This window comes from Phaseolus vulgaris, chromosome 2 (assembly GCF_000499845.2).
Source record: "Phaseolus vulgaris cultivar G19833 chromosome 2, P. vulgaris v2.0, whole genome shotgun sequence".
Taxonomy (NCBI): Eukaryota; Viridiplantae; Streptophyta; class Magnoliopsida; order Fabales; family Fabaceae; genus Phaseolus; species Phaseolus vulgaris.
The window spans coordinates 38,168,213-38,186,018 of NC_023758.2; the positions used below are offsets into that span (position 1 = coordinate 38,168,213).

General features: G+C 44.8%; 2 protein-coding genes across 2 annotated transcripts; one reads left to right on the forward strand and one right to left on the reverse strand.

The window, feature by feature from the left end:
* Nucleotides 1-601: 601 nt before the first annotated feature.
* LOC137809466 (uncharacterized) lies at nucleotides 602-4,947 on the reverse strand. Its single transcript, XM_068610575.1, has 8 exons — nucleotides 4,799-4,947; nucleotides 2,805-2,948; nucleotides 2,542-2,679; nucleotides 2,234-2,383; nucleotides 1,940-2,077; nucleotides 1,685-1,798; nucleotides 970-1,131; nucleotides 602-701 (listed from the first exon to the last, which is right to left on the reverse strand). The coding sequence occupies exons 1-8, from the start codon at nucleotides 4,945-4,947 to the stop codon at nucleotides 602-604; spliced, it is 1,095 nt and encodes a 364-aa protein (XP_068466676.1).
* Nucleotides 4,948-14,012: 9,065 nt separating this feature from the next.
* Nucleotides 14,013-17,122, forward strand: LOC137811890 (beta-ureidopropionase). Its single transcript, XM_068613752.1, has 6 exons — nucleotides 14,013-14,318; nucleotides 14,688-14,795; nucleotides 15,381-15,569; nucleotides 15,656-15,883; nucleotides 15,970-16,194; nucleotides 16,646-17,122. The coding sequence occupies exons 1-6, from the start codon at nucleotides 14,208-14,210 to the stop codon at nucleotides 17,009-17,011; spliced, it is 1,227 nt and encodes a 408-aa protein (XP_068469853.1). The 5' UTR covers nucleotides 14,013-14,207; the 3' UTR covers nucleotides 17,012-17,122.
* The last annotated feature ends 684 nt before the right edge of the window (nucleotides 17,123-17,806 follow it).

Consider the following 17,806-nt stretch of genomic DNA (forward strand, 5'->3'; position numbering starts at 1 on the left):
TGGATCGTGACAACTATCAATGGTACTACCACTGGTACTACTACTAGTACTACAAAGGTAATAATTGTAAATATAATAATAACAATAAAAATAAAAATAAATCAAGGGTACTACCGAGGTTACTACCGATGGAACTACCGAGGGTACTACAGAGGGTACTACCAATAGTACTACTACTAGTACTATATTTTTTGTTACGAATCAAAGCGACAAAAGCTGAATCTCAGTGGATCGTGACAACTATCAATGGTATTACCACTGGAACTACCAATGGAACTACCACTGATACTACCACTAGTACAACCACTATTGCTACATAGGTAATAATTGTAATAATAATAGTAATAATAATAATAACAATAACAATAACCAAATCGAGGGTACTACCGAGAGTACTACCGAGGGTACTACCAATAGTACTACTACTAGTACTATATTTTTTTTTTACGAATCAAAACCGAGGTTACTAACGAGGGTACTACTGAGAGAACTATCGAGGGTACTACCAAGGGTACTACCGAGGGTAATACCGACGGTACTACCGAGGGTACTACCAATAGTATTACTACATTTTATTTTTTACGAATCAAAATGTCAAGGGCTAAATCTCAGTGGATCTATCAATGGTACTACCACTAGTACTACCACTTGTACTACCAATGGAACTACCACTGGTACTAGCACTAGTACTACCACTGGTACTACAGAGGTAATAATTGTAATAATAATAGTAATAATAACAATAACAAAATCGAGGGTACTACCGACGGTTCTACCGAGGATACTACCAATAGTACTACTACTAGTACTAAATTTATTTTTTTTACGAATCAAACCGACAAGGACGGAATCTCAATGGATTGTGACAACTATCAATGGTACTACTAAGGGTACTACCGGCGGTACTACCAAGGGTATTACCAAGGGTACTACAAATAGTACTACTACTAGTACTATATTTTTTTTTACGAATCAAACCGACAAGGACGGAATCTCAATGGATTGTGACAACTATCAATGGTACTACTACTAGTACTACCAATGGTACTACCACGGGTATTACCAATGGAACTACCGCTGGTACTACCACTAGTACTACCACTGAAACTACCACTGGTACTACCACTAGTACTACAAAGGTTATAATTGTAAATATAATAATAACAATAACAATAACAATAAAAAAATCAAGGGTACTACTGAGGTTACTACCGAGGGTACTACCAAGGGCACTACCGAGGGTACTACCAATATTACTACTACTAGTACTATTTTTATTTTTTACAAATCAAAGCGACAAGAGCTGAATCTTAGTGGATCGTGACAACTATCAATGGTACTACCACTGGTACTACGAATGGAACTACCAATGGTACTACAGAGCTAATAATTGTAATAATAATAGTAATAATAATAATAACAATAACAATAACAATAACAAAATCGAGGGTACTACCGGGGGTACTACCAAGGTTACTACCGAGGGTACTACCGAGAGTACTACCGAGGGTACTACTACTAGTACTATATTTTTTTTTACGAATCAAAACCGAGGGTACTACCGAGAGTACTATCGAGGGTACTAACGAGGGTAATACCGAAGGTACGACCGAGGGTACAACCGAGGGTACAACCGAGGGTACTACAAATAGTACTACTACTAGTACTATATTTTTTTTTTTACGAATCAAAGCGACAAGGACGAAATCTCAGTGGATCGTGACAACTATAAATGGTACTACCACTAGTACTACCACTGGTATTACCAATGGAACTACCACTAGTACTACCACTGGTACTACAAAAGTAACAATTGTAATAATAACAATAACAATAACAATAATAATAACAAAATTGAGGGTACTACCGAGGTTACTACCGAGGGTACTTCCGAGGGTTCTACCCATTGTAGTACTACTAGTACTATCTTTTTTTTTACGAATCAAATCGACAAGGGCTCAATCTTAGAGGATCATGGCAACTACCAATGGTACTACCAATAGTACTACCACTGGTACTATCACTGGTACTACCAATTGAACTACCATTGGTACTACCACTAGTACTACCACTTGTACTACCAATGTAATAATAGTAATAATAAGAGTAATAATAATAATAACAATAACAATAAAAATAAGAATAAATAAATCGGGGTCCTACTGAAAGTACTTCCGAGGGTACTCACGAGAGTACTACAAGTGGTACTACTAGTACTATCTTTTTTTTTTACGAATCAAAGCGACAAGGACTGAATCTCAGTGGATCGTGACAACTATCAATGGTACTACCACTAGTACTACCAATGGTACTACCACAGGTACTATCACTGGTAATACCAATGGATCTACCACGGGTACTACCGCTAGTACTACCACTGGTACTACAAAGGTAATATTTGTAATAATAATAGTAATAATAATAATAACAATAACAATAACAATAACAATAACAAAATTGAGGGTACTACCAAGGTTACCAACGAGGGTACTACCGAGGGTACTGATAATTGTAGTACTTCTAGTACTTTTTTTTTTTTACGAATCAAAGCAACAAGGGCTGAATCTCAGTGGATCATGGCAACTACCAATGGTACTACCGCTGGTACTATCACTGGTACTATTACTGGTACTACCAATGGAATTATCACTAGTACTACCACTAGTACTACCACCGGTACTACCAAGGTAATAATAGTAATAATAATAGTAATAATAATAACAATAACAATAACAATAACAAAATCGAGGGTACTACTGACGGTACTACCAATGGTAGTACTACTAGTACTATATTATTTTTACGAATCAAAGCGACAAGGGCTGAATCTCAATGGATTGTGGCCACTACCAATGGTACTACCACTAGTACTACTAATGGAACTACCACTGGTACTATCACTGGTACTACGAATGGAACTACACTTCGTACTACCACTAGTACTCCCACTGGTATTACAAAGGTAATAATAGTAATAAAAATAGTAATTGATTTTGAAGGGGATTCGAACGTCGAAGGATTCGTCACGTCAAACTCTATCCTCCACCTCCTCAACCACGACAAGTGCAAGAACGCTCCAGGAACTCCACAAGAACTCCAAGCAAACCTGCGAAACACACCAAACAGCGCCTCTAGCGGCTGATTCCACTCCGACGCCCAAGTCAGCCTTACAAAACCACCAAAAGAACTAAGAATCTCTGCGAGACTCGTGTGCACTCTATGTGTGTGTACTGGTAACTTGCAAGAATGAATCTTACCTCCCTCAGCATGAGCGCGGAATGCCCTTTATATACTGTTGCGCGCCTAAGTTATCAGTGCATGGAGTAACTTAGCGCGTTTCTTCCACTAGGTGTCTCGTGCAACCTCAGTGTGAGTACCAAGTGTGGCTTGGCTAAGCGTACGCACCAGGCATCCCCTACTGTGTGAACGATCACCTCTGCTTTGCACCATGCACGTTATGGGCTAAGAGAGCACCAACCACCGACTGGCTTACTAGCTCTCTTAGGCCACTCTCGTGCACGACACCATAAAGCACATAACTTCTCCTTTCTCTGATACTCTACCACACAAGGCTCGTATGCAACGCTTTCGCTGGGAAACGTCCCTCGTTTCCAGCTTAACTGCGTGCAACACGAAAACCCGATGACCATCGCCCACACCAGATGACCGATCGGTGCACCATAGCGCCACGCCTTCTGCTTCTAGGCGCGTATCCAGGCGCGTATCTAGGCGCCGTCCCCTGATGACCGATCACCACCCTGGGTGACTTACTCAATGACTCATCTGCTTCCCTGGCCCACGTGTTCCACTAAGAACGGTCCACGGGGCTATCTGTTGCTGATGTCACCGACTACCGATGACCGACCGGATCACAAGCCCCCCAGTCTCGAGCTGTAAACTTGTTTTCAACGAAGAGACTAAGTGATCGTCCTCAGTGGCCACGTGGCAAGTGATGCCATGTCACGTGCCACGTCACATGCTGTGTTTTAAGTGACGATACGCCTTCCTTCCTCAATCTTGTGACACATGTACGCATCAACGACTAGCATGAAACGCCACTTGCGCTTCCCACATTCAAAAACTTGCGCGCCTTCATTGTTCCTCTACCTTCTCCATCACTCTTCTCTGAACTTTCGAAACCTCTCTTATGCGCGATTCATCTCCCTCAATCTCAAGGTTTCAGAACCTACTTGCGATCATCAAAAGGTACCCCTTTTCTTCATCTATGGCATATTGAAATACTTTCTACCGATTGCATCATCCAATAATTGTACTGTGCATACGTTGTGGACTGTTTTCCCTTTCCCTGCACTGTACTAGGGTTTCTTCTGGTTTTTCTGCATTCTTCTGCATTTTTCGCTTCTTCTTCTTCGTCGTTTTCGCTTCTCCACTCCCTTCAACCATAGCATTTTCATTCTCCTCACCTTCCTCTTGTTTTTCGCTAAATCCCTGTTTTTCATTGGTCCCTCATTCCTTCTTTTCTTTCTCCATTGTAGTTACTGAACAATGGCTCGCACAAAAACCACTGCGTGTCTCGCCTCCTCCTCCGGTGCACAGCCTTCCGCAAGTGCACCACCACCACCTTCGACGAGTGCGCTCCCCCACACGGCGCCTTCTCAGCATAACTACGCGCGGGTGTACCAGTGGGCTCCCCTCCACTTGCTCGCTGAGACCTCTACACAACTTCCCGGCGATCATCTCACCAACCTTCTGAGCAGCGACTCAGACGAGCCCACATGCGCCCTTGACAGGGAGGACGACTCACACTTGGGCGTGTGCTTTCCTCGTCGGGACATGCCAGTATGTGTGGATGATAGGGCCACCAACGGAGTGCCCTTCACCTTCATTTACTCCGCCATCTTCAAGAGGTTGCGCCTCCGACTCCCTTTCACATTCTTTGAGAAGGACCTCCTCACCGAGCTGAACGTGGCTCCCTATCAACTCCATCCCAATGCTTGGGCCTTCATCCGAGCGTTCGAGATCCTCTGCAACCACTTCGGACACCCTCCTTCAACCGACGTCTTCCTCCACTTCTTCGAGGCCAAGAACCCAGGCGATAGGTCATGGGTGAGCCTGAACGGCGTGTCAGGGAGAGTGATCTTGGGCCTATACCAGTAATCCTTCAAGGATTGGAAGGGTAGGTTCTACATGATCACCTCCAACGAGCACAGCCCGACTCTCCTTGAGGGCTTCCCACTCTATTGGGTTCCCAAGGTAGAGTTCAGAAAACCCCGCGGCTTGGAGGCTATGGCACCCTACGAGCGCGAGCTGTGTGGCCTACTCTCGAGCTTGGGCGCTAAGTTCGGCTCCTCCACCCTTATCAAGCACGAATTCGACGCGGAGATGCTTAAAAAATACATTGGTTTGCACCCTCTCCTTCCCTTCAACTTGTCATTTCTTTGAGTATGATAGTGTGCTTGCTTGCCACACTTGCACATGTTAATCACTTCTCTGCATGCTACTGCTGAACTGATTAGTTTGATTGACTCTCTCGCACTTTGTTTGCTTTCTTGGCTCTTTGTGTACTATCCCTTTGCCATGCTTAACTGGTGCAAATATGACTTCCAACAAAGAACGACGCCAAAAATTGATCGCGCTGGCCAAGAGCCGACGAGCTGTCGGGTCGTCTTTGGGGACTGAGGCCACCTCCGAGCCTATCTCTGCCTCCCCTATCTCGGTCGCGCCAGCTGAAGGCCCCGAGACCAGAGGTGAGAGAAAAAGGAAACGGCTAGTGAAGGCTCCCACCACCGTTGCATCCACCAAGGCGGAGAGCTCGGGGTCTCCTCTGGTCCCAATGAAAAGAAAGGGAACCGAGGCGGGCGGCTCTTCCCCCCAAGGCCCGAGGGTGTTGAGGAGGATGTTTCTCCAACCCCTCCAACGCAGACTTCCCCGACGCACCCTCCTTCCCCAACATATCTTCCTTCCCCCACCCCCAGCCAGACAACCCCTCACCTTGCCATCTCAAACTGCTGGGAGCGGGGCTGGTCGCTCGGAGGAGACCTATCACCCCTCAACCTCACCACGTCCTCAAGCCTCTGCCGCCACGACCGAAGGTGGGGGTGAGAGTTCCCACCGAGCCTCGGGTTCCAGTACTGAAGGGCTCACCAGGGTCATCAAGCTGACAAAGCAACTGCTCCAAAACCACGAGTTGATCAAGTGGAGCGAGAGCGAGGTGGACCTTCATCTGGCCCGCCAGCTGGTGCTCTCTCTGGAGTTCTCCACCCAGCATCGCCGCATCGAGAAGCTGGAGAAAAAGATGGGCGAGCTGCACGACCAAAAAGAGTCGCTACAAAGTGACTATAAGGCCCTGCAGAACGCCAACGGGCTGTTAAGGGACATGGTGGAGGAAGCCAAGAGAGGGCACGCCCTGCAAGTCCAAGAAACCATTAGGACCGAGATGATGATGGGGGACGTCGTCACCTCTCTTGACACTGAGCTGGTCAAGACCACGGGGAAGGTCATTCAACTTGAAGCCGAGAATGCCTTCCTACGCCAACAGATCGTAAATCTAGCGGAGGCTCTCGCAACAAACAAGAAACGCACTGATGATCAGGGGTCCAAGCTCAAGGAAGCCGAATCCACTGTCGCCACCCTTATAACGGAGAAGGTAGTGCTCGAGACCGACAAGGCTGAGCTCGAGGATGAGAAGACCAAGCTTTGGGATGAGGCTACTGACACCTTTGCTGAAGGATTCGACTTGGCCCTCGAGCAAGTTAGGTGCGTCTTCCCGGAGGCTGACTGCTCTCAGTTTGCCATCGACTTTGAAGTGGTGGACGGCAAGATCGTTCGCCCTTGATCATTTGCTATTTTGTTTACATCCCTTTGTACATAAAACTGTAAAAACTTTTTGTGCATATATAAAATTCTACTTTTCTCTTATCATTTCTCGCTGTGCATCTCTTATCTTTTATCTACTGTCATGCACGACTGATCTTGCAAATGACTTGATCGTTGAAGGTCTCGCCACGTCAAACCTCGTTTCCCGCAAGTACGTTCCAACGAGCTCCAAGCGAACCTGCGAAAACACCACAAACGGCGCCTTTAGCGGCCGATTGCACTCCGACGCTCAAGTCAGTAAACAAGATGATCCTGCCAACAACTCGAGCGTGGAGGAACTGCCTTGTCGCTTCCTTTCCCCGCCTATGGCAACTGTGCTATCTGCAAGAGTGCTCTTAGAACCTTCTCTGGGAACTTCAAATGCAACCTGCAAAACACACAGACGGCGCCTCTAGCGGCCGTTTGCACTCCAACGCTTAAGTTAGATCACAGAATCACTCACAAAAATAATGTGTGTAAAAAAAGTGTGTCTGAATCTCCCTTTGATTCTCTTTTTATCTCCCTCTGTGTTTGTGCCTAACAGAATTCTGTTACGCTGTTCTCTGCGTGTGTTAGAATTCTGTTATGCTTTTGTACGAAAACGTACCACAGTCAGGGTCGTGGGTGTCTGGGTTTTCTGTCTGTACCTTTCACGACACGAAGTGCACCTTTATCTGGGCCGCGCCCCTCTCAGACAGCGACACGTGGAGGCATGCAACTCACATCTAACCGTACACGTGCCACCACCTGAAGGGCTCTAGCGCATCTCTTTGTGCGCCTAAGTTATTCCCTTGCAGAGTAACTAAGCGCGTTTCTTCCATCTGAGTGAATCGCACATTTCCAGGAGAACGCCAGGTGTGGTTGGACTAGGCACACTCACCCAGCACTGCTCTCTGCATACGCGATTTCCCCTCCACGACGTCATGCACGTAATGGGTTGAGGGAGTCACCAATCACTGACTGGTTTACTAACTCCCTCAGGCCACTCTCGTGCACGATTATACCGGCGAGGAGCTCTTCTTTCTCTGAGGTATGATCATGCGAGGTCCATGCGTAATGCTCTCGCTGGGAATCTCAGTCCCAGTTTAATTGCGTGTAACACGAGACCCCGATGATCATGCACCCGATGACTGATCGGTGCTCTATTGCTTCTCGCGTTCTCCCCCGGGTGTTTATCTTGGGACTGATCTGTCGGTGGCCACTCAGTTACTGACCACCGATCACCATACCGGTTGATCTCCTCCCTGATTTCTCTGCCACCTGATCCACGTGTCACCCTACGAGTGGTCCACGTGGTTATCTGCTGCTGACGTCATTGACTACCGATGACCGACCGGATCACAAGCCCCCTAGTCTCGAGCTGTGAACTCGTTCTCAGCGAAGAGACTAAGTGGTCGTGCTCTCGGTCCACGTGGCAAGTGGGGCCGCATCACGTGCCACCTCACGTGTTGCCTTTTAACGTTACAACTTCCTCCCTCAATCCTGTGACACGTGGCCGCCTCAACGGCCAGCGTGGAGTGTCGCAAGCGCTTCCCTCATTCAAATAGGCGCGCGTTTTCACTGTTTCATCATCTTCTTCAATACTCCAACTCTCAGACTCTCGTCGAACCTCCTCTCTGCGCACCCACTTTCTTCGAGCTTCCTACCTCAAGACCTTCTGCGATCACCTAAAGGTATGGCTTTTCTTCTTCCTTGATCCATTTAGGTTCTTTTCACCGATTGCATTCACCCTTTTCACTACCATGCATTCATCTTTCTCTGTTTTTCTTCTTCTCAACCCGTGCTAGAGTTTTTGCGTTTCTCACTTCACTTTCTACTTCTCCCTCTTCCTCTTCTTCGCTTGGACCTTCTTTCTTCTTCCCTTCCTCTGTTTTTCACCGAACCATTCATCATTCCCTCTTCTTCCGTTCATCTGACCTTTGCTTTCCTCCATTGCAGTTACCTCGCAATGGCTCGTTTGAAGCAAACTGCACGCCTCGTTGCCTCATCTTCTGGTGCACAGCCTTCAGCAAGTGCACCGGCACCACCTCCACCCGATGCAACCTCCTACCACGACAACGCCAGGGTCTACGACTGGGCTCCCCTGGCGTTGCTGGCCGAAACCTCCACTCTACTACCGCAAGGCCACCTCAAATCCCTTCTGAGCGACGACCCAGATGAACCTTCTTGCGCCATCGATAGGGAGAACGATTTTAACATCCGTATACGCATTCCTCCTCGAGGGATGCCCATCTGTGCGGATGATAGGGCTACTAATGGGGTGCCCTTCACCTTCATCTACTCCGCCATCTTCAAGAGGTTGAAGCTGCGCCTGCCCTTCACCTTCTTTGAGAAGGAGCTGATGATGGAGCTAAACGTCGCCCCCTGCCAACTCCATCCGAATGCATGGGCTTTCATACGGGCATTCGAGATCCTCTGCAATTATTTCGGGCATAACGCCTCCGTGGATGTGTTCCTACACTTCTTTGAGGCGAAGAACCCTGGGGATAGGTCCTGGGTCAGTCTGAATGGGGTTGTTGGACGAGTGCTCTTGGGCTTGTACTAGCAATCGTTCAAAGATTGGAAGGGCAGGTTCTACATGATCTCTGCTACTCAGCAAAGTCCAACGCTGCTCGAGGGGTTTCCCCTTTACTGGGTTCCTGGAGTAGAGTTCAAGAAACCCCGGGGTCTTGAGGTCATGGCCCCCTACGAGCGCGAGCTGTGTAGGTTGCTCCTAGGGGCAAAGTATAACTCGGCTCTTCTCATCAAACACGAGTTTGATGTGGTGTCTCTGAAGAAATACATAGGTAGGCTCTTCTTCTTGCACCCCTTAGAATGCTTGCACACTCTCATGCACACTTGCATAGCATTTTATCCACTTGCATAATTATGCCATCTAACTCTTCTTTTATCCTTGATGCAGATATGACTTCAGGGAAAGATAGGAAGAGGGCCTTGCTGGAGCTTGCCCGGACCAGGGGAGCCAAGGGGACTGGCTCTTCCTCCTCCACCACCGAGCCCATCGCAGCTCCCCCTCTCTCGGTCGCGCCAGCTAAAGGCCCCGAGCCAGAGAGGAAAAGAAGAAGGCTAGTAAAGGCCTTTCCCACCACTGTGGCGATCGCTGCTGAGCCTACCCCCTCAACTGAGGAGGAGAGTTCTGGCTCTCCCCTCATACATCGCAAGAGGAAGCATCAAGAGGTTGGGGGGTTTCTTCTCTCAGGCCTGGGGGAATTGAGGTGGTACAGATCGAGGAGGGTTCACCCTCACCTCCTCCTGCTCAACCTGCCTCAGCACCAGCTCTCTCTCTCTCCTCAGCGCCTACCATCTCCGACACCTCAACCACTGTCTCCAGCGCCACTTCCACCTCCACCCCCAGCGGGCCAAGCTATTGGTCAACTCACTCCACCTGCTGGGGGTGATTCTGCCCATTTAGGGGGTCTCTCAAGACTTCCTGCATCATCACCACCGCCAACCTATGCTGCTATTGCTGAAGGTGGTGATGCCAGCTCGCAGCCAAGCGGCTCTAGCGCCAGCAATGAGAATTTCAGCCGGGTCATTGCCCTGGTTCGACACTTCATACGCAGCCGTGAGCTCCTCGAGTGGAGTGGACAGGAGGTGGACGCGCACTTGGCTAAGCAGATAGTGCTTTCCCTGGAGTTTTCCACCCAACACCGCAAGCAACTAGTCCTGGAGAAGAGGATCAAGGAGCTTGAGCACGACTTTGAGGCTGCCCAAGGGTCCGTATATCTGATGAGGGACATGGTGGAAAAGTCCAGGAAAGAGTACCTATCTCAGGTCCAAGAGACCATCAAGACTGAGATCTTGATGGGGCAAGCTGTCAACGCTCTGGACAGCGAAGTGGTGGAGCTGCGGAGCGAGGTAATCCACAGGGAGGCTGAGACTTCCTCCCTACGCCAACTGAACTCACAACTGGCGGAGGATCTCAAGTCCACCAAGGAGAAGGCCGCTAACGGGGAGAAGAAACTTGAGGAGGCGGTGAGTGAGCTTTCTGAAGTGAAGATTGAGTTGTCTGAGGCAAAGGGCCAATTGAAAGAGGCTACCTCTTCCATTGCTTCCCTTACCACCGAGAAGAACGCTGCGGAGACTTCAAAGCAAGAGCTCGAAGCTGAGAATGCCGAGCTTATGAGCGTGGGTGTTGATGCCCTTGCTGATGGGTTTGAGCTGGCACTTGAGCAGATTCGATGCGTTCTCCCGGATTTGGACCTCACACAATTCAGCATTTACCATGAAGTGGTAGATGGCAAGCTCGTTCCTCCTCCTTGAGCTCTTTACTTGTAATTTCATATTTCTGCACCATTTCTGTACTTTGAACTTGTATAAAACTTGGTGTGAATACATACTCGTTTCAGCTATAAGCTTCTTCTCTTGTACTTTCTTGAGCTTCATCTTTCTTTATGCACACGACTAACTGTTAGCTAGCTTAGGTTTAGCGCGATCTTGTACTCTTTGATCTTGGCCTCTACCTTGATCACGAGTAGCTACTCCCTTAGCTTTGTCTTTAAACAGTTCTTATGCATAGCTTCGTGCTAGACGACTGACTAGGCGTAGTCTGGCTGCTTCGACTTGTTGTGTAAGAACTTGTTTGGAAAAGTTTCCTCCGACAAGGCACTACGCACTAGCATCCGCCGACAACTCATCAGTCATCGCTCTTCGGTCTTCACCTTGCTTCTTTGTCGCTCTAGCGCTAAGTGCATAGAGGACTTTGACATCGATCGTCAGAAGTGATGCCTTGTTTGGGGGAAGAAAAGTGTTTCTCGATAACCCCTCTTATCTTCCCCAAGGTCATCAACCTTGAGCGGATCGGGTCGTTCTTTCCCTTCCTCACTCCTGGGGTGAGAAGGATTTAAACTAAGGGCTTACTAGGCCAATATTGGTACATGCCAAGTGGGTAAGGACGTTTGTCAAAATCCTTCCTTTCCCTCTCTTGGTCTTACTAGCACCCCTGGCTTTTCGAACCTTAGTCACCTGCACTCACACCTGGGGTGAGGAGGACTTAGATCAGCGTCCATATTCGCACCTAGGGCGAATAAGGCCTAACCGATCACCTGCACTCGCGCCTGGGGCGAAGAGGATTTTAACTTGAAAACTTTCGCACACTTGATATGCTGATAATCTTTTCATTGGGTGGCCTCGTTAAAAACCCTCCTTAGGGAAAAGAGTGCCCCCTTATCTGTTCAACTGTTTTCAGTATATACACTGAGTGTGTCTTTAGCGTGAGAACGCAACTACTTTACAACTTAACTGAAATAAAATTTCAAGTGGGAGGCGTTCCACGTTCTGGGGATTGCTCCTCCCTCCAGAGTTTCCAGCCGATAAGCTCCATTCTCTAATGCCTCAACTACTCTGTATGGACCTGTCCACTTTGGAGACAGCTTGTTTTCCATCTCATTCTGGTGCGCCTTTCTCATCACCAGATCACCTTCCTGGAAGCGCCTGAGCCTCACCTTGGAGTTGTGCCTCCGTTCTACTCTTCTCTTAACGGCTTCAACACTAACTCTGCCTTCTTCTCACACTTCGTCCAGTAGGTCGAGATTCACCTTTCGCTCTTCGTTGGATTCTTCGGCAATGAAATTCAAAAACCTGGGGGAGTTCTCCTGTATCTCCACGGGAATCATGGCATCCGTCCCGTAGACAAGGCTAAAGGGTGTCTCATGGGTGCTGGACTGTGGAGTGGTATGGTAGGACCATACGATTCTGGGGACCTCCTCTGCCCATTTTCCTTTAGCTTTCTCTAATCTTCGTTTCAGCCCCCTGAGCAGTACTCGGTTGGCTGACTCCACCTGCCCATTGGTTTGTGGGTGTTCAACTGAGGCGAAAACCTGTTGTATCTTTAACTCCTCGCACATCTTCCTTAGTTGATGACTTGTGAACTGGGTGCCATTGTCGAAGACCAGCCTCTTGGGTACTCCAAAACGACAGACGATGTTCTTCCAGACAAAGTGTTCAACTTTCTGTGCGATGATGAGCGCGACTGGTTCTGCCTCCACCCACTTGGTCAAATATTCAATGGCCACAATGAGGAACTTCATCTGCCTTATCGCCAGGGGAAAAGGTCCCAGGATGTCGATTCCCCATGTGTGGAATGGCCACGGGCTATGGATAGACTTCAACTCTTCAGGGGGTGCCTTATGCCAATCTGCGTGAAGTTGACACTGTTTGCAACGTTGAGCATACCTCACGCAGTCTTCCTTCAGCGTTGGCCAGTAGTACCCTGCGCGGAGGATCCTACTTGCCAAAGCGCGACCGCCCACATGACTTCCGCACACCCCCTCGTGTACAGGATGAGAAAACCCAAATCTAAACAGGTTTCCATCAATCAAAGTAAACTTACTCGAGCTCCGCTTTATTCTTTTTGCCTCTGCCGGGTCCAGTGGGAGTACACAATCTTCTAAATACAACTGATACGGTGTTATCCACGCGTCGGGCTCCCTCACAGCGCAGACTTCCATCACCTCATTGGTCTTTGCCGGTCGCGCTCTAACCCTTGGCACTTTCAACGTCTCTTGAGTCAACGAACGATGACCGATCGCCAGACGCTCCATTGATTTGTACACTTGAAGTACCTGGTTGTCTGACACGAACGCTCGCGGTACCTTCAAGGTCTCCTGAATGACGGTCCTCTGCTTTCCCCCCTTGCCTGAGCTGGCCAGCTTGGCAAGCAGGTCTGCTCTGACATTTTGCTCTCTCGGCACATGAATTAGTTCAAACTCGGTGAAGGACGTCTTTAGGAGCCGTACGTATTCCAGGTAAGCTGCCATCTGGGGATCTTTCGCCTGGAACTCCCCTGTAACTTGCCCGGTGACTAGCAAAGAGTCACTCTTGGCAACCAAACTTCTTGCTCCCATTTCTCTTGCTAGTAACATTCCTGCGATCAGGGCTTCATACGTAATTATATTTTGTTCTTAATAAATACTTATTTTTAAGAGAAAAATATATTATTTAATGTACAACCAAGATAACGATTTAGATGACAAAAATAACTAATGCTAACGTATTTATATTAGAATGTGTTATTGAATTTTTCGGTGTAATGAAGAAATAAAAATTGTTTAATTGTAGAAAACTACCACGTAAATAAACAAACATGTAATAAAGTTTTCATAGTGATTAAAATTTTAATTCACAGACTATAATATATGATTAAAATTGAATGCAATTATTATTAATATTGTATATTAATGTAGGTTATCCTTGGTTTGTTGGGGATTGAATCCAGATACGAAATCACTGTGATTATTATAAATTTATTATCGTCGCATTTTAAAGCAGCACGCAACGAAACAAAAAGAACAAAACAAAACCACATGTGAATACGATTAATTCATCATACATCAACAAAAATCATTTCATATCATAGCAGCGCAATTCCGAGCTCACGGTGAAAGTGGAAGATGGAGAAGCCCCACAACGGAGAAGCTAAGGAAGAAGCGAAGGGCTCTATTTGTGGCTACGATTCTCTTCACCGTCTTCTCAAGGATAATCTTAATCCTCATCACTTTCAGGTATATATATATATATATATATATATATATATATATATTTATGCCAATTGTAAAGTTTCTGTTTCACTTTTTTTCTTCTTTATATTGATTCATGTCATGGATTTTTGGATCTGATTATTGGCCTTCATGATCCTTTAACTTTCCACATTCAAGAAGGAATTTAACATTTTAACAATTTACTTGAATTTTCCATTTGTAAATAAATCAACCAAATTTTACATCTTATTCAAAGCTATTCTAGCTTTACAGAAAATGGATCTCGTGTCTTTCTTCTAAATTAGTTTTTTCAGTTGGTGCTTGCATCAATCACATTAAATTTGCATTTTTTGCTGATGGCTCACTGTTACAGTGCCGTGTACCGTGTTGTAGGAAGTTAGCCGTTTGCTTACTGGGCTTAATTGTGGAAAAGCAGTTGAAACAATTGCTCTCCCTGAATCTGCAACTACCCTCTCTGTGGAGCATGGTTTTGACCTCCAGGTATGATACAATACAATCCACTTTTCTCCATATGATTGTGTTTTCATATTACAAATGAAAGGAATGGTGGATTAAGTTAACTTGCTTGTGCATGTGTGTTCAACTTCTTTTTAAGAAGTAATTGATTTTCTTAGAGTGAAGTGCCATTTTTGTACCTGAAAAATATGGTGCTGGCATTTAGGCTTGTGAAAGAAATTTTCAAGTAGGTGAGTTCTATAGTTTGCTGTAATTGGGCACATTCGCCCTTTTGTTACTCTCCCCTTTGGTAAGCTAAAGTAAAACTTCTCGTGAAGAAATGAATATAAGGATGCATTTAGGCATACCTTATAGCAAAATGCTCGTTTTACTTCAATATCTCCTATTTTTCACCCCTTATGAGTACACTGTATGAATTATGAACCGGGAACAGCTAATCCTTATTTTCTTGTTTGTCTGTTGTCTGTTGAATCAATTTTGGAACCTATTAACTCTTTCTCATTGGTTAACTGATATAGTTTTGGTTTAGTCCATTGATTAACCACAATATCTATCTTCTATATAGAAATTCTAACAGTTCAATTTGAACTTTAATCTGATTTATTTCAGGCCTTTTCCTTTTCTGCTGACAAAGAACTATTAAGGCAACCTCGAGTAGTGAGGGTTGGTTTGATTCAGAACTCCATTGCCCTTCCAACCACTGCTCACTTTGGGGACCAAAAGCAGGCTATCTTTGAGAAACTAAAGCCAATAATTGAAGCTGCCGGTTCTTCTGGAGTGAACATATTATGCTTGCAAGTAGGTGTCATATGTATGAGCATTTGCCAATTGATTTTACACAGTTGATTGAAAATCTGAAACGTTTTCATATAATTCCATTGCAGGAAGCATGGATGATGCCATTTGCCTTCTGCACTCGAGAAAAAAGATGGTGTGAATTTGCAGAACCTGTTGATGGAGAATCAACAAAATTTTTACGAAGTTTTGCTCTGAAATATAACATGGTCATTATAAGTTCAATTCTTGAGAGGGATATTAATCATGGAGAGGTTATATGGAACACTTCCGTTGTAATTGGAAATCACGGCAATATAATTGGGAAACACAGGAAGGTAATTGCCTTAAGCTGTCTGCATCTAATTTTAATGCCCGAAGCCTCTCTTTCATCTATCTCATGAACACAGTTAACATTTGGCAGAACCACATACCTAGAGTTGGGGACTTCAACGAGAGCACATACTATATGGAAGGAAATACTGGCCACCCTGTATTCGAAACAGCATTTGGAAAGATTGGCATTAATATATGTTATGGTAGGCACCATCCTTTGAATTGGTTAGCCTTTGGATTGAATGGTGCGGAGATCGTTTTCAACCCTTCTGCTACTGTTGGTGAACTCAGCGAACCAATGTGGCCTATAGAGGTTAGTCCCTTTATATAACAGGAACACATGCTAAATTCTTTTTAACTTTTATTGCTTCTGGTTCTTATATTTTATACAGGGCCCTTACACGATGGGCTGTATATCTTTTTCTATAATTTGATGCTAAATTATATAGATTGACATTTAGCATGATATTTCTTCACAAGTGAGTATAAGAAAATTGGACACAACTAAATTGTGGGATGCACTTTAGAGGGTAGGGTGCAAAGTTTATTTAATGGTTGATATTTTATATACTTTGTAATTTTTTTGTTTTCTAATCAACAAATATCACTACTCACATGAATTAAAATTCAAGAGAATTGGCATGTGATATTTTTTCTGCTTCACCTGTGATTACCAAATTTGGAAACAGACAGATAGATTTTGTACTTTTAGAATATCATATCAGCACAATAGTATATGGCTTGAAAGTGTGTTTGTTTGTCAGGCACGTAATGCTGCAATAGCTAATAGTTACTTTGTTGCTTCAATCAATCGCGTTGGGACTGAGACATTCCCCAATCCATTTACTTCTGGGGATGGAAAGCCGGCACATGCAGATTTTGGGCACTTTTATGGATCCAGTCATGTTTCAGCGCCTGATGCATCATGCACGCCATCTCTGTCTCGTTACAGGGATGGGCTTTTAATAACAGACATGGACCTCAACTTGTGTAGACAGTTGAAGGACAAGTGGGGTTTCAGAATGACTTCAAGGTACGAGTTATATGCAGACACACTCGCCCGCTATGTGAAACCAGAGTTTGAGCAACAAGTCATCAGTGACCCCTTATTGCATAGAAAGGCCTCGTAAACTGTAATGTAATAATGAGTTGATGTGGGTTCACTGCTTATGGTTCAGGCTCTGTAGTATAACCAATGCAAACAACCTTAAATTCTATGTATTATTAGATTCTGCTCTCAATTGTTCAAAATGCATAATTGTTTGATTTGGTGCACTTAGACTAGGGTAAATAATAATTTGTTGTTTTCAAAAACTCTTTAAGAAAACTCAGGTGGTCTTTAAGATAATTTTTTTTAAACTGAAACTTTTGAATGTTCGGAGTTTATTAGGGAGTTTATTATAATATGTAGAGATCAAAATAAATTTAAATAATAACAATTATATCTTCTATTTTTAAAATAATATCATAACATATTACATAATAACAATAAAAATCTGGACAGTAAAAAACTATAGAAGTACTCTTTAAAATTTAATTAGAATTAGTGTAAATTACTTAGTTTTATAACAATTAATTTAAGTCATATTTGAGATGATTTTCCATTTATTAATACTGTAATTCTTCCCACAAGAGTACTTCAAAATTGAACTCTATTTTTAAAATAGAAAATAGAAATCAATTCATCGACGATGAAATGGTTTTCTTCTCATTGGTTGCCTATAGGCTAAATTAAGCTCCTTGACTTGTAAATGTGTACTTACAGAAAATTATGGAAAACTATTTGAAGTATTATTCAATTCAATGACCTAGACAATAAGTGTATCAGAATTTAATTAAAATAAATGGACAATATACAAAGTCTCACACTGAAATACATTATATATTTCACTATAATAATAATTTTTATTTTTTTAATAATTTAC

Bases quoted from the DNA above. Each gene is read 5' to 3' on its own strand.
- LOC137809466 (XM_068610575.1), bottom strand. From the start codon at position 4,947: ATGGAGTTGATAGGGAGCCACGTTCAGCTCGGTGAGGAGGTCCTTCTC. The intron at 2,384-2,541 runs GTAAAAAAAAAA...TTACCTTTGTAG, and splicing joins AGCCCTTGTTGCTTTGATTC to TACCAGTGGTAGTACTAGCG. The intron at 1,799-1,939 runs GTAAAAAAAAAG...TTACTTTTGTAG, and splicing joins AGCCCTTGTCGATTTGATTC to TACCAGTGGTAGTACTAGTG.
- LOC137811890 (XM_068613752.1), top strand. From the start codon at position 14,208: ATGGAGAAGCCCCACAACGGAGAAGCTAAGGAAGAAGCGAAGGGCTCT. The intron at 14,796-15,380 runs GTATGATACAAT...GATTTATTTCAG, and splicing joins AGCATGGTTTTGACCTCCAG to GCCTTTTCCTTTTCTGCTGA. The intron at 15,884-15,969 runs GTAATTGCCTTA...AACATTTGGCAG, and splicing joins TAATTGGGAAACACAGGAAG to AACCACATACCTAGAGTTGG.